Source organism: Sitophilus oryzae, unplaced genomic scaffold, assembly GCF_002938485.1.
Source record: "Sitophilus oryzae breed Bouriz unplaced genomic scaffold, Soryzae_2.0 scaffold_682_pilon_pilon, whole genome shotgun sequence".
Classification (NCBI taxonomy): Eukaryota; Metazoa; Arthropoda; class Insecta; order Coleoptera; family Curculionidae; genus Sitophilus; species Sitophilus oryzae.
In genome coordinates, this window is record NW_022147287.1 from 816,215 (window position 1) to 843,878 (window position 27,664).

Below are 27,664 nucleotides of genomic sequence, written 5' to 3' on the forward strand. Positions count from 1 at the left end.
TCGTGTTGTTAAGTTTCGTTCGTTATGGTTATGAGCATATTGCATATTTTATTCTTTTCCCGTTGGTTTCTTTAAATAAAAAAATTGTTTTATTTTTTAATATACCTTTTACCCACTGTTTAGTGTTTTCTATTTCAGCGGCCTTGGATAAAGGACAAATAAAAATTAGTATAACAACAACAGAATCGTATCATTCGTATCGTATCTTATATTTTAGCCGTGATTGTTCTTTCGGATTCATAATCATAAAGTCGCAGTCACAGTTAAGAGTCACAGATAATACAAAGTCGCTGTCACAGGTAAGCCTGTGAACAGAAAATCACGGTTTGGCTCATCACTATAGTCAATACATGTCATTATTGACAAAAAAATAAATATGTTAAGTAGACAGTTATTTGACTGAAACGATAAATTGGGGAACTTTTTATATTTTTAAATTAATCATAAATTTTTCTTCGAGAAAATAATAAAACAGTTTATGTTGAACTTTGGCACAAAAACATTTCAAATTTATGATTTGAGTCTAATAATTATTTAGTCAACATATTTAATTTTTGTCAATGATGACAGGTATTGATAATCTCGATTCCAAATATCTCGAGAACCATTACTCGTAGCGATCTTTACCAAGAGACGTTTTTTTACGTAAAAAACGTCGTAAATGTATCTTTTTTTACTCACTAGTTTTATATAGGTACGGACAAGAAGTTACTCTTCAAACTAGTTCAAAAATATGTAGATGGCGCGCTCTACAACTGATATTGACATCAAAATCAAATTTCTCATGTCAAAAAACTCCCAGACACCAATTTCCATCCAAATATTGACCTTGCTTCAGAAATTATTTCGAAAAAATCGAAATAAAAGTGAAACTTCCACACCCTGTATCTCCGAAACTAAGCATTTTAAGACATACTTTTTTATACGAACATTTTTACTTATTTTTATCTGTAGAATATGCTGCCGAAGTTTCCCGTATAACAGTTCGGACCACCCTGTCAGTTGATTAATACAAATATTCACAAATTAGAAAAAGGGATATTAGAGAAAAACATGACAACACAAAATATTTTGCATTTGTTAGTTCAAAATTTAATCACAGTCAGATAGATATATCTGGGAATGTAAACTGACGTTTTAGCCCAACTCTAGTCTACAACATTGTTACTATTCAAAATTACAAATTAAATAATTAGACTAATTTTTTTTGTTTTACACCATCAGTCATACTAGTTGTAGGGAGACAAATAATATTGTTTTAGCCTTGATTTTTTCTAATTTTTCTGGAAATGATTCATGTCCGCTGGTGTTGGAAACGTTTCTGGCCTAGAGCTTTCGTTCGCGTGTCCTCGCCAACGAAACCGAAAAAATTCCTAAAGTTACGGATGCAATTCATTATTAAAAAATAGCGCTCAATTACGGTTAAATATCTTATATCATTCCTTGTCGTTTGCATGCCTATCTATTCATTTATTTTAATAGTCTAGCATAATATAATCTTTAGTTTATCGGTGCCAGTAGAGCTGGTCCATAATATCGATATTTGTTTGATGATTTAAAGAATTGAACGACCTTATAAATGCAAAATATCGAAATGATCAACGTTTTGTAAGTGTCTTAATACACAAAAAGATTAAACTATAGAACGATCAACAAATATTTGGCAATACTGTGTTAGAGCCATTTTAGGATTCGTGTTTCTAATTCCTAAAACAAATTATATATCAAAAAATTTCAGCAAATTATGTAAATTCACTAACATAATTTTTAGCCGACTATACCAACAGGTATGGTAGGCTATTAAGATCGGCAAAACAAGCTTTTTTAATTTCACTCAAAATGAGTTATTTGGGTCATAAATGACCTAAATACAAAATATTTTTATAGTATTAGTATTTTAATAAAGCACGCTTTTAGATGTTTCAAAAAACTTTTAATAAGAGTAACTTTAACTCTACATATATGTTTCGGCTTGTTAGGCCTTTTTCAAGAGTTTTTTAAGAACTAATCGTCTAACTACACTGTAACTATATATATTTGCTATGGGGGTGGGTTCAGAGAGTTTACAATAGGGGTAATAAAAAATGTGTTTAGAAATCCTTGTTGGCCGTTAACATTATTTTCGTTTTTAACAGATTTTAGTATTTCTAACTGTTCAATGTAATTTAAGCGTCTACCTTTTGTTTCTCTGTGTAGTAACTTAATTGAGTTTTCATTAATTTTGTGATTATTTACTATACAATGAGTTGCAAGACCAGAACTATGCTGGAGATTATTAATAGACTTTACATGTTCTTTAATCCTTATATCTAAATTTCTACCTGTTTGGCCTATGTACACGGCATCACAATCATTGCAATCCACCCTATATACACCCGACTTATTTTTGACATTAGTTTTGTCTTTATTATTTAATAAAATTTGACCTAAATTTCTTTTATTTACGTTAATAGTTTTACATCCTATTTTATTGAGATTATTTGATATTTTGTTAGTTAAATTAGGAATGTAGTTTAAAAGTCGATAATTGTTATTGTCTTTAGAATTAGCGGAATAAAAATTTTTTTCATTAATATTTTCTTTTGTTTTTTCTTTAGCATATTATCAATAAGGGAACACTTATATCCATTGTTGATGGCGATTTGTTTAATAATATTTAACTCTTTTTTAAAATTCTCTGGGCTCAGTGGAAACATTACTAATCTATGAATTAAACTATGAAAGGGTGACATTTTGATTTGCCAGGATTGGTGTGATTGACTATGTATTACAGTGTCTGTGGTAGTGGGTTTTCTGTAAATATCAAATTGTAATCTATTAGACTGTTTTATAATTGTAACATCAAGAAAATTAATGGTATTAATACCTTTTTCAATAGTAAATTGTATTCTCGGGTTAATTGAATTTAATAATGTTAAAAAACTGTTTAAATTTCTCTCGGTGCCTGACCAAATACAAAAAATGTCATCTAATAACTGACCAAATACAAAAAATGTCAGTCAAATAAATTATTAATTTAATTATTAATTAAACAAATCGCCATCAACAATGGATATAAGTGTTCCCTTATTGATAATATGCTAAAGAAAAAACAAAAGAAAATATTAATGAAAAATTTTTATTCCGCTAATTCTAAAGACAATAACAATTATCGACTTTTAAACTACATTCCTAATTTAACTAACAAAATATCAAATAATCTCAATAAAATAGGATGTAAAACTATTAACGTAAATAAAAGAAATTTAGGTCAAATTTTATTAAATAATAAAGACAAAACTAATGTCAAAAATAAGTCGGGTGTATATAGGGTGGATTGCAATGATTGTGATGCCGTGTACATAGGCCAAACAGGTAGAAATTTAGATATAAGGATTAAAGAACATGTAAAGTCTATTAATAATCTCCAGCATAGTTCTGGTCTTGCAACTCATTGTATAGTAAATAATCACAAAATTAATGAAAACTCAATTAAGTTACTACACAGAGAAACAACAAAAGGTAGACGCTTAAATTACATTGAACTGTTAGAAATACTAAAATCTGTTAAAAACGAAAATAATGTTAACGACCAACAAGGATTTCTAAACACATTTTTTATTACCCCTATTGTAAACTCTCTGAACCGACCCCCATAGCAAATATATATAGTTACAGTGTAGTTAGACGATTAGTTCTTAAAAAACTCTTGAAAAAGGCCTAACAAGCCGAAACATATATGTAGAGTTAAAGTTACTCTTATTAAAAGTTTTTTGAAACATCTAAAAGCGTGCTTTATTAAAATACTAATATTTCAACGATGTTTCACAAGGAACCAACCACAGCTTCAGTACAATTTTTATAGTGTCTGTCCATCAGTAACAGGATAACTCAAAAACCGCTAAACCGATTTTAACCAAATATGGCACAAAAATACTGTGGCACCCGTGAATCTGGCCATTAGTTTTTGGTGGGGGTGAGGGGTTTGGAAAGGGGGTATGGGATGGGGTTAAACATTTTAAAAAATCGTAACTCCAAAATTACAGTAGCTAGCGAAACGCGGTTTTCAATTTAGGATTAGGAATAATATTTGCAACAAAATTTGTAATGACATTAAAATCAGTCAAAGTCGCAGTTTTTGAGATAAAAAAATTGGAAAAATTCCTTTATTTTGAAACTAAAAGAACTGCCTACCAACTTTTTATTAACATATTTTAATAATAATGTTAATATTAATTTTCTTGTATTACCGATTGGTCGATTTCCTTATAATTACCTATATTCTTAATATATTGCAGGTACCAATAACACTAAAACCACATAAAATGAAACGTTAACGGTTAATGTTCAGAACAACTACAAACACAAAAATAGATATTTTTTTATAAATGTATCAAATACATGTTATTAAAAACTGGTGATGTGTTTTGATCACTACATAACAGGGTTGGCATGATTTAAGTCATGATTTAAATCGTGATTAAAATCAAGTGATTTTTTTAATTTTAATCATGTGATTTAAATAAAAAAAAAATATTGGAACCTTATAATAAATCAAAAAAATAACTGTAAAAGTTATAAAAATGTGTCCTAGAAAACTAGAAAAAATATATAACAGATAATAAATCGAAAAATAATTGTAAATGTTATAAAACTATATAAAATATTTATTCATCAATTTAAATGTTGGACCGATTTTGAAGTAATTTCGTGTGAATCCATTAGACCGCTAAACGCAGAGATTTATTTTAAAATTTATGTATAAGTGACAAAAATTCGCTGTTTGAATACATATATCATTCGCAAAGTCTAGTGCAGAACTAGGTTCTTCTGATATAGAAAGTCTATCTTCATTCCCGAGAATCTATAATCGTTGTCAGAAAATGTGTTGTTTTATTTTTTTTTGAAACGGTTGTATATTTCCAAATTCCTACCGACATTTTGATCTGCAGTATATAAGTACTTTACACTTTGACATTAGATAATACATACTAATTTCATTCTCGACTTAAGGCTATTTCCGAACAATAGTATGTTGTTTTATTAGGAGTAAAAATTATACTTTTTTTGACGATGCTTTTTTAAAGCTTTCCGACGTTACAGGGAGGCACAAAAAGTACATTTTTACTGCGAATAGAACATACTATTTCTTTTAAAATTTCACAAATAATTTTTTAATCAATTTCAAACATAGCAAATAATATGAACAGTAATCGAGGAACAATTTGTACACTCGTTGAATTTTACACTTAATATCAGTTTAATAATATATTTTTGTACTTTTGTGCGTAGGCCTAACAGTGCTTAACTTTTATGCCTATAGCCGTTAAAATGACAAAAATTAATACTTTTGAGACGTTTGAAAGAAAATCCTTTTGATCTGAAGCGAGCGACTTTTTTGCGGAATATATTGGTGACCGATGTGGAAAAATGACACGCCCCGTAGAATTGTTAATGTTATCGGTATCGCTCAGAGTTATTAAGATTTAGCCATTTAGAATAGGACTTTAATTGGAAATAAGTCCTAGTCATTTGGAAATCCGATTTAAATATTGTTTTGAATTAAAATAAAAAAAATCTGAATTTAAAAAAAAATCTGATTTAAACCAAAAAAATCCGATTTAAATAAAAAAAATCTGATGTTTTTTTTTAAATCATGATTTTTTCCAACCCTGGTTTTAAGGTACTCTTCAATATATTCAAAATTAATTTCTTTCGTTCGTCTTTCGGGCTACATAACGGAGTCGGGGATTCACTTGAAAGACAATAGACTCACTACACACGCGTAACACGACAAATAATCAAAATCGGTTGGGAAAAACACAATTTAATTGCTAATGGTATTGAGTATTGATTTTTTTTGCTGTCTAACAATTCAATAATAAATTCAAAGTTCAAAAAGGAATGCATGCTGTAAAATCATTTTCTTCAAATCAAAAAAAGATTTAAGTTTTCGGTGAGCTTGCAGCTCTACGTTACTGCTAAACTAAAATGGAATTCTTGCTAAAAATATACATCCTTCATATAAATATCCAGAGAGCTCATTTTTGCCCCAACCAACGTAATAGCCATCAATTTGCAAGTTACGGACGTAAAATAAAATCAAAGCCGTCTGGTTCAGTATAGTCCCTTCCATGCTCTAGGGTGAAGAAACTAGGGCGCAAAACAACGTTCAGCACCCCTTTCCGGAGCATATCCAGTCAGCGAGACGCCGCTGATGACGACTACAAAAGCCAGGGAACAAAGAGAAAAGGGTGGCGACCCTTTTGTTGCACCACGGCGACATATACGTTATTTGCGAATTTGCATGTTCGTAAAAAAGTGGTGGATACAGATTTTACATCAATTTTACACAAATAAAGGCGTCAAAGATGGCTGGGAAATAACAATCAATGATAATTTTGGCGAGGTCATTCTCAAGACGTGATTTACTCTAATTTTAGATAGATTGAACAAGAATAGAACGCTTCCAGACAATTTCTTCAAATTTTATAAACAACAGAATTTGGAAAAAAAATAGAAAAGTCGCATCTGTCAATAATTAAGCATTTTTAATTTGTGCTATTTAGTAATTTTACCTTACAAATTATATATTCACAACTGTCATAAAACAAAATATATTATAACTATTACAACAGAAACAACGTATTATAATACAGGTAATTACTACATCAAATTTTCAATATGCCCGCCTGCTGCTTCTAAACACTTATCCAATCTACGCCTTACTTCTCTCACTGAAGCCTTAAGAAGCATTTCTCTAGATAATTCGTTGCAAGCATTTCTATTTTTTTCTTTTAAATGTTCCAAATTAATAAATGGTGTTTTGTAAACTTTATTTTTTAGAGTTCCCCACAAGAAGAAGTTTAGTGGGGTTAAGTCCGGTGATTTAGGAACCCACTGCGTCGGTCAATTTTCGGAGAAATATGCAAATTTGGCTTAAAATACTAGGTTTGTTCTCACAGGGTGTTCCCAACATATTTGTTGGGAACCGGTGTTAATGCGCAGGTCTCAAATAATGCAGTTTCTTGTCGATTTCAAACTGTCTCACAGTGCTTCGTCCCATGGACAAAAATCAAAAAATAAGTTAAAATTTACTAATATCTGAATATATAATTTTATACTAATAGCAATGTTCAACCATCCTGTATATTATTTTTCATAAACAGCGTTTTTGTTAGCAAATATTTTCACTAAAAATAAATGTTGCGATCATTATCTCATCAGTGAAAAGAATAACATTCATAGTAGTTCTGTATATTATGGAGTTAAACGGGTACGTACTTAATTGAAAGCCACTATGGATATTGTTAAACAAGGTATGTACTTTAAATTTATTTCTAAACAAGTTCGTGATTGTTTAGTTTTTATTTATTTTTTAAGATGATTCTTAAATGGGTATAAAAATTTTACGTTTTCAAACTTCAAAAAGGCATTTAAAAAAAACATATCAAAACATATCGTATTTATTGAATATTTTTGTTGCCATATTCATACTTTTTTAATTTTTGTATAGTTCACCTGCGTCTGCTTGCGACGAACTTTACTTTATAATACTTTTCAGATGGAGTAAAATTGATAAGCAATGCCGATCTGGCTAATACTTGGCTTGATCATAAGGACAAGAACTCAACATTATTTGTATTTCAAAAAATATGTTCTTATTAGATATTGATGAACCTTCCAGTCAAATGAGACACCACTGGTGCCTGAAAAAGTCCACTATGTTGGAGCGAAACGTCGCATAAAAAAAGTGTCCATCTTTCAATTTATTATATAATCTCATACCCAAGAAAAGGAAAAAATAATATATGGATATGCTGTATTAAAGAGGTAACTATTAACATCCGAACCCCTCATAGCGACAAAATGAACAGTAACAACGCGAAAAAGTAACATATTAGAAAATGATGTACAGAAATATCTTATATGTGAGGATACTTCATCTACCTGATTTGGATACTATAAATTTGGAAGATTCTGTCAGCAGTAATTCTTCTGAATCAAAGTAGTTACGATCTATGCATTTTGTTGTCCTAAAGTAAATTTATAGTATCTTAAGTTTTTTTTTTAATTAAATATAACATTAATGTTTCTTTTTCATTAAACAAAAACATTTTTATCTTATCTTACGTATTAGGCTTATATTGTAGGAATCATGTTCTAATGTTATTTCAATTCTTTTTTATCACAGGAATTTATTTAATACTTACACCGTTTTCATACTATAAATTATTATTTGCTTAGATGGAACACAGCTCCAACATTATTATTATTTATAAGATTTTTTTTTCATAAACGTGGGACTAAGAACATCATCATTTAATACAATGAGAGTACTCATCATTTGTGTCAAATAAACCTAGTTTGAATAAATTGCTTACAGTAAAAGAGAAGTTTTGGATTTTTGTCCTCTAGAGCCATATGTTCGAAGCACTGTGTGTCTGTGCGAACAGCGAATCTCCTACTCTTCTTTTTTGATCTAATAATACCACTAATTTTAACTCCTACGTATTTGTAATTTTGATTCTTGGGCCGACCCGTTCCTTCATCAGCTCTTCTAGGTCTGTGTCTGTATCCGAAAATTCGGACGCCTCAGATTCTTCGGAAGATTCAAAATCGCTCATTTCTTTTCTTTATTTTTTGAAGAAAAAAACACTAAACAAAAACAACACACGTTTTGTATGTTAAGTTTACCAATTTATTAATGACGTCGGGTCGCAATACGCATGCGCTGGACACTTTGTCAGCTAACAATCAGAATTTTCTGTGCGAACAGTGTACTGTTGGTTGGAAACCAATCAAAAGTTTCTGTGCTAACGCGTTTTACCCTATTGCGCATGATTATCTGTTGGAAATATGATTCTTACAGCTGTGAGAACAAACCTACTTTATTTAGTCCCATTTAAAAACCTCTTTTCAGATTTTTTTTTATTATTTTTCGTTTTCTCATAATAGAGGTGAGACATCGAGTTCCGCTCACCCTGTACACTATGTGCGCATATTATTTGAAGTACATACATACATACATACATACATACATACATACACATACAGGGTCCGGTAATACTATGTCGAACATCTGTAGCGCCTAGAATAAAATACTTATGAATAAATATACTTTTAAACTCTACGGGGTGGCCCAAAAAAGTGTGAGTGTAGATATCGAGATGATTTTTGTTAAATGGAACACCCTGTATATTGTTGCATTTTTGGCTTCCTTTCTGATCACTTTACATAATTTTAAGATGTTTTAAAATATGTTTTGATAGTTTCAGAGATAATAATAAACAAATTAAAAAAATATGTTTTTCAGCCCTTTTTTAAAAATATTAAAAATACAAGAACTGTCTTGAAATCAAAACTCTATTAGGCATTTACTTTAGATGGTGTCTACTTACTTTGCTATAAATATCGTAATCTTAAATCATACAGGGTGTTTGGTTTGGAACTGAAATGGAACACCATGTATATTATTTTTTTAATAGATGGAGAATTAAAAAATTAACATTTTTTGTATTTAGAATTTATCAAAATTTTTAACGGTTTTGCAGATATTTGCGGTTTTATATTTCATATGCGAATTTCCACAATAAACTTTAATCAAAGCCACCCAATGATTTTTCTCTCGTATTTTACCGTTGAAAGTGCCATTTGAAATAATACTGCGTGTATCTGCGAAACCATTAAAAATTTTGATATACTTTAAATACAAAAATTGTTTATTTTTTAATTCTCCATCTGTAAAAAAAAATAATATACAGGGTGTTCCATTTAAAAAAAACAAAGAAAAATTATTTTATATTTTAGAAAGTTTGGCGTAGAATTTTGAACATCCTGTATGATTTACGATTACCATATTTATAGCAAAGTAAGTACAGACCCTCTAAAGTAAATACGTAATATAGTTTTATTTCAGGACAGTTCTTATATTTTTAATAATTTTTTTAATAAAGGCTGAAAAAAATATTTTTTTATTTATTTATTATTATCTCTGAAACTATCAAAACATATTTAAAAATATTTTAGGATTATGTAAAGTAATCTGAAATGAAGCCAAAAATGCAATAATATACAGGGTGTTCCGTTTAAAAAATATCATCCCGATCCACCCACACTTTTTTGAGCCACCCTGTAGAAGTTAAAATATTTTCCTAAAATACATCTTTGTACATACTTTAGATCTGCACTTAAACAAAATTTACAATTTTTTTATTCTAAGAACTATAGATGCCCGACGCACTATTGCCGGACCCTGTATACAATATCTGAAGTACTCGTATAACTTACAGCAAGAAAGCAACTCGCAGCACTTGTGACTTCCTTGTAACTTCGTTGTGGGCATCAAACGCAACAACTCCTTGTTTATTTATCGTAGCTTATCGAAATCAGATTACTCCACCCGCGTTGTTAATTAACATAAAAGGGTTCCGTGTCCGTGGAAACCCAGATCATTTTCCGGGGTAGAATCTGGAAAATATATTTGTCGGCGGTTTATTGCTCGTTATATAGCCTAGAACGCGGGGTAAAGAGGGGTTGATTTCCATTTTAACCCCTTTCTCTGACTCACTATGCTGGCGCCCCACTGACTATCTAGATCTGTGGATCGAGTTGATTTTTTATGCAGGGTTTTTGCCTAGTATACATATGTATAAGTTTTAGACTTAGATTAAAAAACAATGTCAGTCCAAGAAGGTATTTTATTTCACAGTTCACACACAAGCATACATCATTTTCTTACAGGTACTTTAAAAAAAAACGTTTTATGTATTTTAGTGACACGATTCTCGAGTCAACGTCAACAAGTCTCGCAATGCAATCTTTTCCATTCTCTTCCACAGTTGCATTGCGTGTATTAACGTATAAAATTCTAGATCGTATAATACCAAGGGCTGGCAAAGGTTAGTCTTGGGTCGAGATTTCCGTATGTAAAAAGAGTACAATGCGTTTATAATGTACTGAACAAAGAGAGGACAGTAAACACGTTGCCAAACGTATGAAATAAACCGAGAAACTGTGCACATCGCTAAGAGACGTGGAAGGAGATATAGCAGATTTGTCGCAGTTGACCGGTCGACCCAATCAATACCTCTGTCAGTACTTATTCTAGGGAAAGGTATACGTCATGCGTTCAGCTTCACGATTTAATTACGTCTTGTGATACTTGATTTGTTTATTTATTACCGAGTCGTTGTAATTTTCCCTATAGTTTGAATTTTTTTAAGTGCAAGCTAGAAACACTTGCATTTTTGTTAAAAATAAGTGGAATTCAGTGGGTGTTCGATAGTGGTCGCGCTATTAGAACTCTGAATTCAAAAATCGATATCTCGAAATCTATTAGAAATAATAGATTGTGTTTTTTTCAAGAACTTTGTTAATATTTCTGGCTGTACTTTCCTTGTAGACAGTATGTGAAAATCTTTATCAATAAAAAAATTACACGATTGCTGAAAATTGCTATTCTCTAAAAGTAAATGGATGGATTGTTTACAATTTTCGAATGGAAAAAACAACCTTATCAAATTTTTCTTATGTAAACATATTGTAAAATATCCGATCTTGAAAATAAAAAAAAGTTTCAATATCTAAAGTGGTTCTTGAGTTATGGCCTGTTATGTGTTAAAAAGTTGAGTTTTTAAATCATCGCGATTACTGACGTTTTCTCGTTATAAAAAAAATGACACCTTAAAGATATCCTTATAATTCCATTTCAGATGCTCAGAACATATCTAATGATTTTATCTAGTTATCTTTTCGAAAAAAAGTCTTTTAAAAATAAGCGATTTGCGATCGTGATTTTACTTTACTTGATAGGGAAAGGCGTATCGGCAACGCCGCAACAGCACACCGTCGCGCGTCGCGTCGTTCGGTCGCATTTCTCTCACTCCGACTAATAATAATAATAAGATCCCTATGCGATTTACTTCCACACATGTAAATACCGACCCAAAAGTAACAGTTGCCAGCACGGTATATACTTACGTGGATAAATCAACGCCATAAGTTTAGCATTAAAAAATATGTCTCCAACATCACGACATGCCATTTTCAAGCCTTTTTTATTGCACTTATGAAATATTCAATAGGTTTGTCTTTCTCGAGGACCTTACTTTGCGCATGCATATTAAATGTTGCACGTATTTCCAAAATAATCACAATTTTATACGGGTTAGAAAGTACAAATAATTATACCTTGTTATGGAAACCAACTTTACATTGTCATCATATTGTCATAATCATAAGTCAATCATATTTCCATTGTGTAACGACACTTGTTTTTTCCGTTTTTCATTTTAAAAATTGTATTAATTACTATTTTATCGACGGCTTTAATATAGCCAAGGATGCAAATGTCTTCAGTGAGAAGTTAATTTTAAGGTTGTACAATATTATATTTCAAATTTTTTTCGTTGGACTTTCTAAATACTCTAAATACTACTAAATTAAATTTTTAAAATTAATGTTCAAATTGGGCGCGTTGACGCTAGGTCCTCGACAGAGATAGACAGAGTAGAAGCACCGCGTGTGCAACAAAAAAAGAAGATAGATGGAAGTCGTTGATATGTTTGAGACAGTTTCCATAGTGATTTACTTATCCACGTAAGTATATATGATCTAGGTATAAAATAAACCGTTGTACCATCATTCGTCGTGATTGTGATTCGTCCGTAATTAATTTTTACAATATTCGTTTCAAAATTCTCTCACTCATACTTATAACGTAAATATCTACTTAAAAATCAAGGGCATTTCTTACAAAAACGGGCAATTTTATTTTCAAATAATGAATTTACTCATTATATTAACCAATTTAGAAAAAACTGTCAAGATTACATGTAGTGTGTTCGCAGTATCATTATTTTAAATTAGCTGCTGGCCTAGTATCTTATTTTCTCTAGTCTTTTTGAGACAATAACATAGAGCGCTCTATGAAACGTGGTGACAGTTTTTTTCCACACGGTCAATTTAGTAATTTTGTAAATGCAATTACGAGATGCACACTAGTGTTTATTTTTATTAGCATTAATAAAATTTTACGACCTTGTCCAATATTTTATCCACATAAAACGCACATAAAACTGTTTGTCAAAAAAAGCCATGAAAAAAAGATTTACGAAGTAATATGTTTCTTCTGTATTTGCCGAAAACCTATCCATAAAAATTGTGGTTTTATATAGGTTATTAGTTTTCACATAAAAGTGTAAAAGTAACATAAATTTTAGTAAAAGGGTCTAAATCCTATTCGCAAACACTTTAATAAATATCTAAAACCAGTAAAATACGTTACGCATAACATACATTTTGTTAGAATACAATAATTTATGTATGTTGATATTATTTAACAAATAAATACATTACATTTTCAAAATGAAAAAAAATCAGGAGATGAAAATTGTTTAGAAATGAATGAAGATTTTAAAAATAATTTTTATTCCAAGAGAAGGTCAGTGAAGCACCATTTTTCCTTCAAAAATATTCAATGCAAAACCCGTATGGACGCCACTGGTTGAAATAAATAAAATTATTTGTACATCAAAATAGAATTAATATAATATAATAATAGACACAATCTCATTAAGGATGTGATTATCTACAACTTTTATCTGAAAACTTTTTGTCTAAAATAGCTTATAATGAAATTAGGGACGATTTTTAAAATAGCCGAAATTTGTTTTTTTCTAAATATCTAGTAAGCCATGAACTTTTTCAAAAATCTGAAAGGCGCATATTTATGACCCCACAAAACTGCATCTCTTTCCCCATTTAACCGACTCTCTATCTCCAGTAGTTTCCGAGATACCCATAGAGAACATCGTAGGAAACTCACCCTGTATATTAGCCGACCATACCAATAGGTATGGTAGGCTATTAGGATCGGCCAAAAAAAAGTTTTTTTAATTTCACTCAAAATGAGTTACTTGGGTCATAAATGACCTAAATACAAAATATTTTCATGGTGTCTGTCTGTCTGTCCGTCCGTCTGTAACACGATAACTCAAAAACCGCTGAACCGATTTTAACCGAATTTGGCACAAAAATACTGTGGCACCCGAGAATCTGGCCATTATTTTTTGGTAGGGGTGGGGCGTTGTTAAGGGGGTATGGGAGGGGGTTAAAAATTTAAAAAATCGTTACTCCAAAATTACAGTAGCTAGCGAAACGCGGTTTTCAAATTAAGATTAGCAATAATATTTGCAACAAAATTTGTAATAACATCAAAATCAGTCAAAGTCGCAGTTTTCGAGATATTAACATATTTTAGTATGGGCGGCTATACGTGTCTCCCGGCGCCAATTTTTTTGATAAGCGATTGCAGCTAAAAAAAAATCACCCTTACTTTATTTCAATTAATTTGTTTTCAGGAGTTTTCAGTTGAAATCTCCAAGAACTCCAACTTTTTTCATTTATTGATAAAATATTAGAAAATATAGGCTATCCATTTATAAATAAAAATATAAAATATAATATATCCATTATGGCTATTTTTTAAAGATCTATAAAGTTTAACCTTGAATTTGCAAATAAGCACGTCACCACTTACTTCATCCTGCCCGTTACTCTCCATGACACCCTCAAATCTACCTGCAACCACCTCAAGACACCTTCACACTACGCGCGAATCGATTTTCCAACAAAAACTCGGGAGAAAACGAGGAGAGGCGCTGATAACGCGGCCTCAACGCACCAACTGGGCCTCCGAAGCCGGACGGACATTACGACTGGCTCTCAATTTTGCAATTATTTCTCGCTTTATTCGTTAAATAGAGCAAACCGGGGCCGTGGATACTCTAGCAGTTGACTAGGAAAAAACGGTGATCATAGGCGAACAAGGCCGTTTCTACGATTTAATTTTGGTTCCAGATATACTAAATATGCCTTCTAAAAAACACATAGAACAAGTTCATTTGTCTGCCAACTCTTAATATAATGTTTTATACTAAACTATTATTATTAGCCACTTTATTTAAGGAAGACAACATTCGATATTATTCGTTCTAGCAGGGGATAACTACCTGATGAGTCCGCAAACTGTAGGCTAAATACCGTTCTATCTATTAAAGGTATGCCCATCCCCGAACATTTTTGTTTCCACATTAGCAAACATTTTTTGTTTCCACTTTTAATATAAAATATAAATCCTAATTCTTACTTGAAGTTTATTGACTGCCGGTGCCATTCTTTAATGCCGAAAAATCATGACATTATAATACAATAAACAAAATTCGAAGCTCTAATATGACAAACCGAAACCCGAACAAGACTGAAGAAAGAAGAGACACAGTAGGTAGTCTTTAAACGAATTCCGCCCATTACTGTCTCAAACATCTACTTACTAGTTGCATCTAGTTTTAAGCAACACTAAACTTGTTCATTCTGCAATTATCGTAAAGGTGTTTCTTATTTACCTTATAATTAATATAATTTGTCATAAATGTAGCGGGATATATTAAAATATTATCCAGCACAGAAATTGGCAAATACTAATTGAAATACAAATAACAAATGGTTGGAAATTGGTACTTCTTAACTTAGACCAGTCTGATGACTGTCTCCCTGCGATGTTGTCTCTTTAAGATGTATCGAACACTAAATTTTTTATAACAATTACTATCAGGACATGTACGAGGTCGTACATGCCCTTAACTGGATCTCTATATATCCATTTATTTGATTCAGGGCTCAAGATTCTCTAATAATATTTTAATTTTTTGTTACAGAATATTTAGTGAACATCTCAATGAAACACATCTTAAAAAAGCTCTTGGAATAGCTACTAGAGCATGATCAGAAAAAAGATCAGTCATAGCTAGTACAAATTGATCACCATGATCCTAATGCTGCTTTTCACTGTACTCTTTGATAGAAACAACAAAATTTATGTTTGGCCGAAAACAAGCTAGTTTAGACATTTTCAGCTTCATCGGTTGCATAATTACTAATTACTGTAATTGGAATTATTCGAAATTTACCAAGAACTGCTCCGGGACAAGTACAGAGCCCGTATTCTGTAACTTTGACATAAAAACGTTAAACTTTCAAAGCGGTGAACGCAAGTCTTCGATCAACGAAACGCAAGGCAGTCGATTTTGGTATTCTCGTTGCCATGCGAATTGTGTTCTGGATACGCGTTCAGCACATATTGGCAACGTCACAATTTTTAAGTAGCTAATAGTCAAAAGTTGATAACTGACGGATGTAACAATGAAAAATGTCAATGTTACGTGAATTTCATAACCTATTGTTGAGTTATGTCAAGCTATTTTTCTATGGATATGTCATTATTCTTATTATACGAGGGAAGTGTTGAAGACTCTTCTCAGCATTTTCGATGTTTTGAACAATATTTATAGCTGCCAAGTCGTAAATTATCAATTACTTATTGAGGAAGTTATAGAAGTAGTAATTTTCACTAAAGAGCAAGATAATGCACAAAATCACAATTTTTTCGATTTTCACTGACAATTCGACAAGCAAAACGATCCTTTAAGGCAACCGTTTTCAAAGCGCACAGCGCAATCAGCAAAGACGCTAAGCGCGTCAGACGAGAATACCGAAATGGTTAATTAAGTGCGCGCTCAGCGAAAATTAACGTCATAGCGTCTAAAAGCGCTTAGCGTTTTCAAAGTTACAGAATACGGGCCCAGGGCCCGTATTTATTATTAACATTGACATTTTTCATTGTTACATCCGTCAGTTATCAACTTTTGACTATTAGCTACATTACAAATTGTGATGTTGCCAATATGTGCTCAACGCGTATCTAGAACACGATTCGCATGGCAACGAGAATACCAAAATCGACTGCCTTGCGTTTCGCTGATCGAATACTTGCGCTAACCGCTTTGAAAGCGTAACGTTTTTATGTCAAAGTTACAGAATACGGGCCCAGGGCTCTACTGAGTAAAACAGTGTCATAAAGGCTGATCTACAAATGCTAACAAAATCTACAGCTACCAGTAAATCACAATAAAGTAATCATCAAGTTTTTCAAATCAGCACTAACAAAAATAAATCTAAATAATAAAAATCCTAGCAATCCCAAAAAATGTTCTTTAAATATTAAGATGAACAAATTATTCAAGCACAAAACAAAAAACTTGAAATAAATACCAAATCTTACTTTAGTATTGTTGTTAGGAGGGGCCATCTTCTAATACCGACAAAGCATTACACGAACTCAATAAAAAAAAATAAAGAAAACGAAATGTTTGCACGACGACCAGCACAGGACTAAAGAAATAATATGTTAAGGTTGTTAAACAAATTAGATCCGTTTATTTATGAAAACATGTACGCACCGGTAGCATCTAGTTTTAAACAAAGAGAAGCCCACTGCATCCGAAATTGTCGTTAGGGCGATTCTTGTTTGTTGATGTAATTAATATAAGTTATCGTGTCGACGTAGGTACTGTAGGTAGTAATAAATATAACATAAATCTAATAAGAAATTTGTCATCTCTAATTTTATTTAAATATATATACTCAGATGCAAAAAAAACACAACGGAGAAATTTTTCCTCAAATTTAAAGTGTTATATTTTTATTATTTTTAGCCCTATTTTCATGATTTTTTTAGCAAACTGTGTATAATTATATCAACTATAATTTGTAAACTAAGTTTTTTATAAACTTTAGTATTTAGCATATTATATCGGGTTAATCGAGGGGTTGTTTTTTTACCTTAACTTTAAAACACCCTGTGCAATAATTACGTGTGTAAATTTACTTAAAATATAATTATACGGTAAGAACCATGCCTCCTGAACATTTTGTTTTTTGGATCATGTCAATATATGCCTTGGTTAATTTTTAAGAGCGAAATGAACTTGACACCAACAATTTGCAATTTTTTCAATTATCATTATCTTTTGATGTAATTTTTTAATGTGACGAGATGGTTTTGGTGACTATTGTCGTAATTTCATATTACGCTGCATTGGATACTTTATACTAAATTAAAAAAAAAACCTTTAAGACTAACGATACAATCCTGGTTTTAATAAACATTAATAACGATAACAGAACTAACGATATGAAAGAAACCATCTGTAATACTTAAGTATACAAACAGAAAAAAAAATTGTAAAAAATACCCTAATACTCTCCATTGCTTCTCTTGGCTGATATAATGATGATCCAGTTACTACTGTTGGCAACCGACAAAATTGCGACCGTAGGAGCGCGACGGCTGGAGCGAAACACGTCGCTATGGGGTTCGAGCCAACTTCAAGAGCGATTAAAAAAAATTAAATAATTTATTCGCAAATTACAAATAATTTATAATTTCGTCGTTATTATGATCGTCGTTCTTCAGTAACAGGTTCCTGATTCGTTGTGAAGCGCGACACAAAATTTAAATTTATTCGCAAATTACAAATAATTTATAATTTTATCGTTATTATGATCGTCGTTCTTCAGTAACAGGTTCCTGATTCGTTGTGGAGCGCGACACGACGTTACAAAAAAATACCGCTCCAAAATCGCGTTACTCAAATACCGACACATCACTATTACCTTCTAGTCCCTTGGTTCTTTCTATCCCTTGGTGGACTGGTACGTTAAGAAATATCTAAACTTATAGATTCGATTTCTTGACATTTTAAAAACATATCTGACCATATATTTATTTTTATTGATCATCAAAACTTATATCAAAATTTCACAGTTATAAAATGTCCATTTACAATATAATTTAAAAGCAATGTTTATGGGCAATATTCAATTGGCGTTAAAGTTAAATGGCTATAAAGGTTTTCATACTCGTAACCAAGCGATAAAATCTAGAAACATTCAATTGGGATCATGATCCCCCTTATTCTGTTATGGAACAGGTATTTATTAATTGAATAAAAATGTTTCTCTTTTAAATTGAGCTTTATTGAACCGTTTGAAATCAAACCGATTCATTTTAACTTTGACTGAAAAATAGTTTTAAACTTTGTTTTTTTATTAAGAATTTTGTAAAATTAACTTAACAGAAAATATAACAATATGCAATATATATATAGACATTAAAATAATAACAAAAAAATTAAGTTCATCATTATACCCCACACCAATAAAAAAACGGAAATATGTTGGATATACTATAGAAATAAAAAAAAAACAATTAACTTTATGTACACACGAAAGCCTATATATGATAAAATCTGTATAAATATTGTCACACACAGCGATATTAAATAGATAATCATTTAAAGACATGCGATGACCTATATACATGACATTTAGTTTGACATTAAACAAAGCCCAAGTAAATGATGTATTTATTAGTAAATAATAAAAAGGTCATATCAAATTAAAAGTTGCCACGCCCTTTCTAATTTAAAGTGCAATAAAACACAAGTTTACTTAATTAGGATGAGTTGCATAGAGGCCACTAGCTTTTTAATTTTAACAGCCGGTGGTCGGGGTTCAAAGATATTATTAAAAGGGCCCCACGAGATTATGCTCTATGAACTCGCCATAAAAGGTGTTACTATTAAGTAGACTTCAACACTAACCTCGAACTGTTGAGTGTAACTACCATGAACTTCAAATATGCTATAACTCGTTAAACTTAAGCGACTCTAACTTAACTATGAGACTAGACTGCAAATAATACTACTAAAAATGTTTAAGCAATTTATTAAAATATTAAAAGTTAATATTTAAAGAAATGGAAATGAATAAACGTTGAAAAGTAGAATAAAATTTAAATCAAGAAAACTAACTAAAAGTATGACGTCATAATCCCCCTTACTTAAACTAAGTACAATATCCTGGGTGGATTACAAATATCAAACTAAATCTAACTAATATCTAAACGATCTTACTCTAACGTAATGTCTTGACAAGTACTTGCAAACTACTGAAACTTCCTCCGGCTTAGCTATAGTGCATAGCTACAGGGTGGCTACGACGGTGTACAGCAGCTCGATGCAATGTCACTGGAGCCCTCAGCAAATGTACAGGCAGGTGTAGGACTTCAAATGGTGAACACAAAAACCCTCAACAAGGGTTTATGATGTCCAACGGGTAACTCTACACACGGGCAACAGGAACGGATGGAATTCTGGACTGTTCTGTGCTGTACGGTCTGGATCGGTCTTCTTGCTCTTGGAACTATTCGGGGACTTCTTGGGCACGTGGAATCGGAATATCGGTCGGAAAATTTGGCTATTTTAATCCCATTGCGGAAATTGGTCGGCGGTCCATAAACAGCATCAAAATCCAACCACGTCTCTGACCAAATATGCTTCGGAAGCCCTAATCCTTCTCTACGAAGACCTGCTATTCACCAACAGGGAATGCTTCACGAAACGGCAGCCAGTTCTTCACGACGACATTCGGACGGTGGGTACACAAGAAGTGATGCAAGGATTCGATTTCCTTCACAAAATCAGATTTCAACCGGAAATCTCCCTCCAGGATATAGATAGAGAACTATATATCTTGACTAGTCCAACTCACAAAAGGCATAAATAAAAACGATGTTCTAGAATATTTTTCGACAGCCATATTTCATATCCGGTCAATGAACGAACTAAACTCAGAAATTCCCCCAATTAAATGAACGAATTGCACATTGCGATCCACATCAAAAATAACCAATTCAACGACGAAATTTTATTTGATAATTATAAAATTTCAATAACCAAAACAAAGGATCATGGGGGTGTCACTTGTATGGGAAAACAGGCAACAGTCAAATTTAAACGTGCCAGGACCAACGACAAAGAAAGCAACATCTGCCAGGCATTGGCTTTCTTTGTCACTCACATTGCTTAAATCATGATACCGCGGCCATTTTGCCAACAAAGAAGCTGGCCGGGCTGTCCTGGCAAGTGATTTAAAACAATTTTGCTTTTTACAATATTAAATTACCATTTGGATGTATTTAATGCGATTATTCAATTAACTGGTAAGTCAGAAATTACACACAAATACTTTATTCGTAAATACAACTAAGATGTAAACGTAGTTTTGTATTTTTAGATTTCAACTTTTGCAAAGACCCGCCGATAGAACTTGCCTGGCAGCGTACCTGTTTAACTAAACGTATTATTTCCTGATAATAATATCAAAACACGTAAGTACCTCTATAATTTATGATGACAAATGATTTTGATTATGTTTTATGTTATTTAAATACTTTCTAACCTCAAATAATAGTAAGATCCTTGTTTATATCGCACAGCCCGTTCAAAACTGTATTGTCTTCAAAAAATGTTTACAAAACAAACAATTATTACAAAAACAATGTCCTTTTAATCTGATTTATACCTCAGAAGGATGCCAGTAAAATTTTATTAAATCAACATTATATTATTTGGCCATTAATATCCAAAAAGGAGCATATTGCCTTAACTTAAATTTTCTTTTACTTCTCTTGACAATGTTCTCTATATTCTCTATTTTGAGTTAGTAAACTTTTGAACGGGATGTGCGATATATAAAATACATAATATATCCAAGGGTATGATCTGATAAAAGTATTTTTTGATGCATTTTTTGGTTTTTTATGCACGTTGGCTTGGTTTATGTTTTATTCAGCTTATATTTATTTGTATAACAGTTTTTTTTGCCTTTGGAATGGCATGCATTGAGGCTAGATAGTGTTTCATTAGATCATTAAAAGGAATTTAAATTAGCATATATTTTTTGTGATATTAGTGTGTTATCATGAGGTAGTTGTAGGTAGTTGTATCATAGTGCCTTTGCATGTTATTTACCTATTATATACTTATGTATTATCAGTAAATAGATGATAACATACTACTAAAATGTCTTTTTAATAGTATGTTTATCTTTCCAATTCACTAGTTATTTGCAAAATGTATTTTGAACTAATTTAAGTCATTAATTGATCATCTTTCTTTTTCAGGTTCCGGGATATTCTTTTTCATTGTTAAAAAAATATATATATATTTCAATATTATTGTAATATAAATCGAAGCTCTAAAAAATAAATGATATTGTTTACTATAATAATGTGTAATTTATTTACTATGAATTTTCTTTGAAAATAATAAGTCTTTAATAATATCATTGATTTGCTGTGTAAAGTTAATAGACATATTTTTTAATACATTAAATTATATTAAAGTAATAAAAAATATGTTTATTAACTTTAAACAGTAAGTCAGTGATACTTATAAAAATATTTTTTTTAAAATTTCCCCTCTTTTAAGCCCCGCCCCTCCAATTTCCCTCAATTTAGCTAGTACTGCCAGGCGACACCAGGTGGCATCTGTTTCCATTTTTTAACATGAAGTTAGCATTTCTTTAATGTACCTATTCTCTGCAAAGGATAAATAAATCCAAAAACATCTGATTTGATCTGACAGTGACAAGTGACGGACAAAAGTGATGATCAAAGATATAGAGAGATGGACAAAAAGCCTACTGCTGGTCGGCATCAGTGACAATATATGTATAATATCGCGGTGTATATCGGGTTGCATAATCGTAAAATTTAAATAAAATAATATTTAACAATAAAATTATAGTAAACATGATGCAAAAATAATAGTTATTTGCGATAATTTATGAGCTAGCACACAGAGGTCGTAGCGAGGAAATTTGACTGTTACAAAGTTTCAAATAAAATATTATTTAATAGTTCATACAATTTTTTGTCCCATTATTGTTAAAATCATACGGTATCTTCGATATTGTAAAATGACTTTTTCCGTAAAAATAAAAAACGTCACTGTATCTACTGATCTACGTAAAGAGTTCTATAAGAAACGGTTTTCACCTCCTCGATACCTTTTACAAATAAAAAAAATAGCTCAAAGCATAAGCTCCATATGGATAACATAAAACTGCCGATTTGTCAACACGGAATCCATTTCCTTCAGTATTGATTTCGTCGAATCTTTCACTCTATTATCCCGGAAACAATTTCCATAGATCGATAGATCGGACGGTGTTACCCGAAGGGTAACTGAAATTTTATCGATTTCAACATCTAAAACCCTAAAACAACTTCTGGATAGACAAGATTAATGTCCCTGTGGATTAGATGAGTTACTTTTGCTCCAGTAACTCGGATAGGCTTAAAGCAGATTAAATACATTTAAAGTTGTCAATGAAAATTGATGAAAATAATCAATGAAGAAAAGAGGAAAGCCTAACAGATATCTAAAAAAATGCAATGGTAATCGAATTCTCTATTAGATGAGCAAGTACTTCATTCAGCCCTTTTGGTAGATTTTTGAGGTGGCTATTGGCCTATTCCACTGATGCTACCTTTACAGATCTATTGTGGTTCTCTTCTTACTATTTAGAGATAACATTCTCCAGTCGCATCATTTTCAATAAGTCTAATATCTTTAGACTGAACCTTCCATATATCTCTGTTCCCATGGCTTATCACTTATCACTACCTACTTAAAATCGCACATTTACCAGACTATCACACCGATTGGTTTGATATGCACATGGTTTGGTCTTTCAGTCCCATCGGCTTTAAATACTTCTTAAGCTTGCAATGTACTGTTAGTGTACTGTGTACCCCCACTACATTTTTGACGGTTTTTCCTGTTTGGCAATCTTTCCTTGTCAGGTCTTTGTAAATTTTGACGAATATTCTACTATAATGAACTGTTTCGCCTGCCTCTGTCCTGATTATTTTTTTCCACTATTACCGGGTGCCTCTGAAAAGTGACTCACCCCTATAATTTTTTTATTTTTTCAGATAAAATTTTGAGATTTGGTATGTTAGTACATGACATAAATTAGGATTGATTGACGTATATTCAATGGTTTTCGGTCACTTCCTGTTTCACCGGAAATGACTACAACTTTTGATTTTTAACTGGCACCTTCGGTATTTTGTTACTTTATTCGATAGAAAATGACACTTAACTTTTGACATCTTCGCATATGGTTTATTTGGAACTGTAAAATGCGGCTCATAACGATAATTTGACTCGAAATACCAAATTATTCGTAAAAGAATGCTTTTTACCAATATGCTAATGAGCCACCCTCGTTCGATTTGAAAAAATTGAGATATGATTAAAAATACGATTTGGGCATCTTTTAACCGAACAACCGTGGGGGCACTCTAGATTAAAATTTAAAATAGGATTTGTTTTTAAGCGACAATGTCAAAAGTTGACACATGATATGTCATTCTATTCAGTGTCATTTTCTATCGAATAAAGTAAAAAAATACCGAGGGTGTCATTTAAAAATCAAAAGTTGTAGTCATTTTCGGTGAAACCCGAAGTGAACAAAAACAACTGAATACGTCAACCAATCCTAATTTATGTCCCATACTAACATACCAAATCTCCTTTTTTATCTGAAAAAATAAAAGGTGTGTTATCGTAAAAAATTCAAATACCCATTTGAAGAATACTTAAATTCTAGACATAATAAATTGTACATTCATAAAAAAACAACGTATCTAACTTTACTCCATTCTTTGAAATTGAAATGCTAGTTCAAGTTCCTTAGCGAACAAACTTAGATTAAAACGTCTTCATTTCGCTCAATATCTAGAATTTACATAACGCAAATTAAACTTAGACGCTCTCGTTTTGATAGAGATATCTAGCAAAACTTATCTACTTTAATGGGCTTCATCTTTTAATTATATTCTGCTTTTAGGAATTAGAATATAATTAAAAATTGCTTTCTTAATTTTTAGGACATTCACCAATCAATACCAAAAATAAAGTAATTTTCAGATATCAGTATCAGTTGGTTAAGTCGGTGCTGTTAAGAAAGTGAGTTTTGTTGATGTAGATAATAACTGTTTCTTCTTCTTCGGGTTCCATCTCCTAATGGAGGTTGGAAGTCATCATGGCAATTCTAACTTTGTTAACGGCTGCTCTGAATAACTGGTTTGAAGTCATTCCAAACCAGTCTCTCAAATTCTTGAGCCATGATGTTCTTCTTCTTCCTTGGCTCCTTCTGCCCTTTATCTTTCCTTCTATTATGTTCTGCAGCAGGGCATATTTAGGTCCTCTCATTATGTGTCCAAAGTACTCAAGTTTTCGCTTTTTAAGGATGTTAATCACCTCTTCATCCTTCTGAATTCTGCGTCGCAGTTCTACATTTGCAACCTTATCAGTACATGCAATCCTCAGCATACGCCGATACACCATCTTTCGAAGGCCTCAAGCTTCTCCATTTCGGCCTTTTTAAGTGTCCAAGCCTCTGAACCATAGAGTAGAGTTGCAAATATGTAACCCCTTAGCATTCTTAATCTAAGCTTTAAGTTGATGTCTCCAATGCAGAGACATTTTTTGAGTTTTACAAAGGATGATCCGGCTATTTCTATTCGTGCTTTTATTTCTGCTGATTGATCCAAGTTTTCGGTCAACCAACTGTCTAGATATTTATATTTTTGTACTCTTTCCATAGGTGTATATCATCTATTAGAACATTGGCTTGGACTGTAACATTGACTAATAACTGTTTATATATTTATAATTAACTAATTTTTTTCCTAAAATATTTTGATTAAAAGAAACCTGTGCCGGTCAAGCTTAATCACGTGATTAAAAGTTTATTATTTGTTATGAGCAAAAAGCTATAGATTCCAATATTAGATGTATTCTTCAAATTAAAATGTTTTTTTTTCTGCGCCTACCGTGACGTCCTTTCCCTTTGATCACACGGTATGCGTCTTAATAAAATATTTCCTAAATCCAATCCTCTTTTTACATTCATTATTTCCCAAAGCATCCGATTACAAGTCTTGCTTCGAACGTCGTTTCAGAAAAAAGTCTGCAAAACTTTTTAGAGAGAAAAGCCGAGTCAGGGAGCCTGCAGGGATAGGATTTCATTTATTATATATACGACAGAGTACCTAGCAGTGCGGATTTCATTATTTTTCCTTTCTTATAAATTTTAGAAGAGCCCGAAGCCGGATTCTGGATTCCTCCATTCTTAAATAAAACATCTCCTTTTTTTCGACTTTCGTTTGACTTGATAAAAGTTTTAGAAAATAATGATGACCTTATTTTTTTTCCTGAAAAAGTCTGTCCAACAAGAGGTCTGTCTCATGACGGAGTTCACTAAAACATATTATAGAAATCTATACTAATATATCTATAGGTACTATTATATAAAATCCTTAAGTGACATCACGATCCTGCTCAAACCACTCAACGTAAGAAGCTCAATGTTGACATACAGGTTGATTCTAGGGTGTAGAGGTTCGATAAGAAGGGATTTCTCGAAATTCCAGTTCCAAGAGGGTGAAACCACCCCTCAAATATTACAATATTTTTTATTTAAAAAACTATCAAATTTCCGAAAAAACGCTTAAACACGTATATTTTATTTTGTTTATACATATTTTAAGATTTTTTAAAAATGTATACAGGGTGTTTCAAAAAATCTGGTCATTGATTAATCACGATCCTGCTTAAAGCGCTTGACGTAAAAAGCTGATTTTTGGAAAACAGATTCACTTTAGGGTGTAGAGGTTCGATAAGAAGGGTTTTTTTGAAACTCGAACTCTAAGGGGGTGAAACTATCCCTCAAATATTAAAATATTTTTTATTTAAAAACCGGTGAGTTTTTCGGAAAAAATCTTAAACACGTATATTTTATTTGTTGTTTTACATATTTTAAGATTTTTACAGGGTGTTTCATAAAATATGACCATTGAGGCATTGAGTAATCACGATTCTGCTTAAACTGCTTGACGTTTAAAGCTGATTTTTGGCAAACGGATTGACTGTGGGGTGTAGAGGTTTGATAAGGAGGGGTTTCTCGAATCTCAAATTCCAAGAGGGTGAAAACGCCCCTCAAATATTACAATATTTGTTATTTTAAAAACGGTTAGTCTTTCGGGAAAACGCTTGGACAAGCATAATTTATTTGGTTTTTTTTAGATATTTTGAAATTTTTCCAAAAAGTAGGGAAATTTCTTAACCACGATTCTGCTTAAACTGCTTGACATAAAAAGCTTATTTTTGGCAAACGGATTTTTCGAAAGTCAAATTCCAACGAGATGAAACTACCTCTCAAATATTACCAAGTAATATAAGAATATCGCCATATTGTTTTTTCTCATGCTGACATAAATGTGAGAAAATTTTATCCAGTTTGTATGTTAATGGAAATGCTTTGCTTTATCATCGCCATTACAAATGATTAATTCGACGCGAACGAAGTCGCTGGTACACGCGTATAAAATCCTTAAGTGACTGACTCACTGATTAATCACGATCCTGCTCAAACCACTCAACGTAAGAAGCTCAATTTTGGCATACAGGTTGATTCTAGGGTGTAGAGGTTCGATAAGAACGGATTTTTTGAAACTCGAATTCTAAGGGGGTGAAACCACCCCTCAAATATTAGAATATTTTTTATTTAAAAACCGGTGAGTATTTCGGAAAAACTCTTAAATACGTATATTCTATTTTGTTATTTTACATATTTTAAGTATATTTGGAGGAAGTACCGAAGTGTTGGAAGATGAAATGCCGTGGAATGGGAATCCCAGTAGGAAAAGACACTTTATATACCTTACTCTTTGCCGACGACCAGGTCTTGATAGCGGGAGACAGAGACGACTCCAGTTATATGTTTAGAAAACTGCATGAGGAATATTCGAAATGGGGCCTAACAATAAACACAAAGAAGACGGAGTACATGGTAGTGGGTGATGACGAACGTGAGGATTTGGATGTAGGAATCGGCACAATTAAAAATGTCTGTACATTTAAAT

At 31.8% G+C, this 27,664-nt stretch overlaps 1 protein-coding gene across 5 annotated transcripts in view; it reads right to left on the reverse strand.

Annotated features, from left to right (window-relative positions):
• The window catches only part of LOC115888078 (sodium/potassium-transporting ATPase subunit alpha), a 173,980-nt gene that overhangs the window by 122,327 nt on the left and 23,989 nt on the right, over positions 1 to 27,664 (reverse strand). The window contains exon 1 of one of the 5 annotated variants that reach the window (XM_030907652.1): positions 14,522 to 14,667. The exons of the other annotated variants lie outside the window; for them this stretch is intronic. Within the exon in view, the coding sequence (XP_030763512.1) occupies positions 14,522 to 14,545 (24 nt within the window). The 5' untranslated portion in view covers positions 14,546 to 14,667. Of the gene's footprint in view, positions 1 to 14,521; positions 14,668 to 27,664 lie in introns of those variants that run through there. 5 annotated transcript variants of the gene reach the window in all.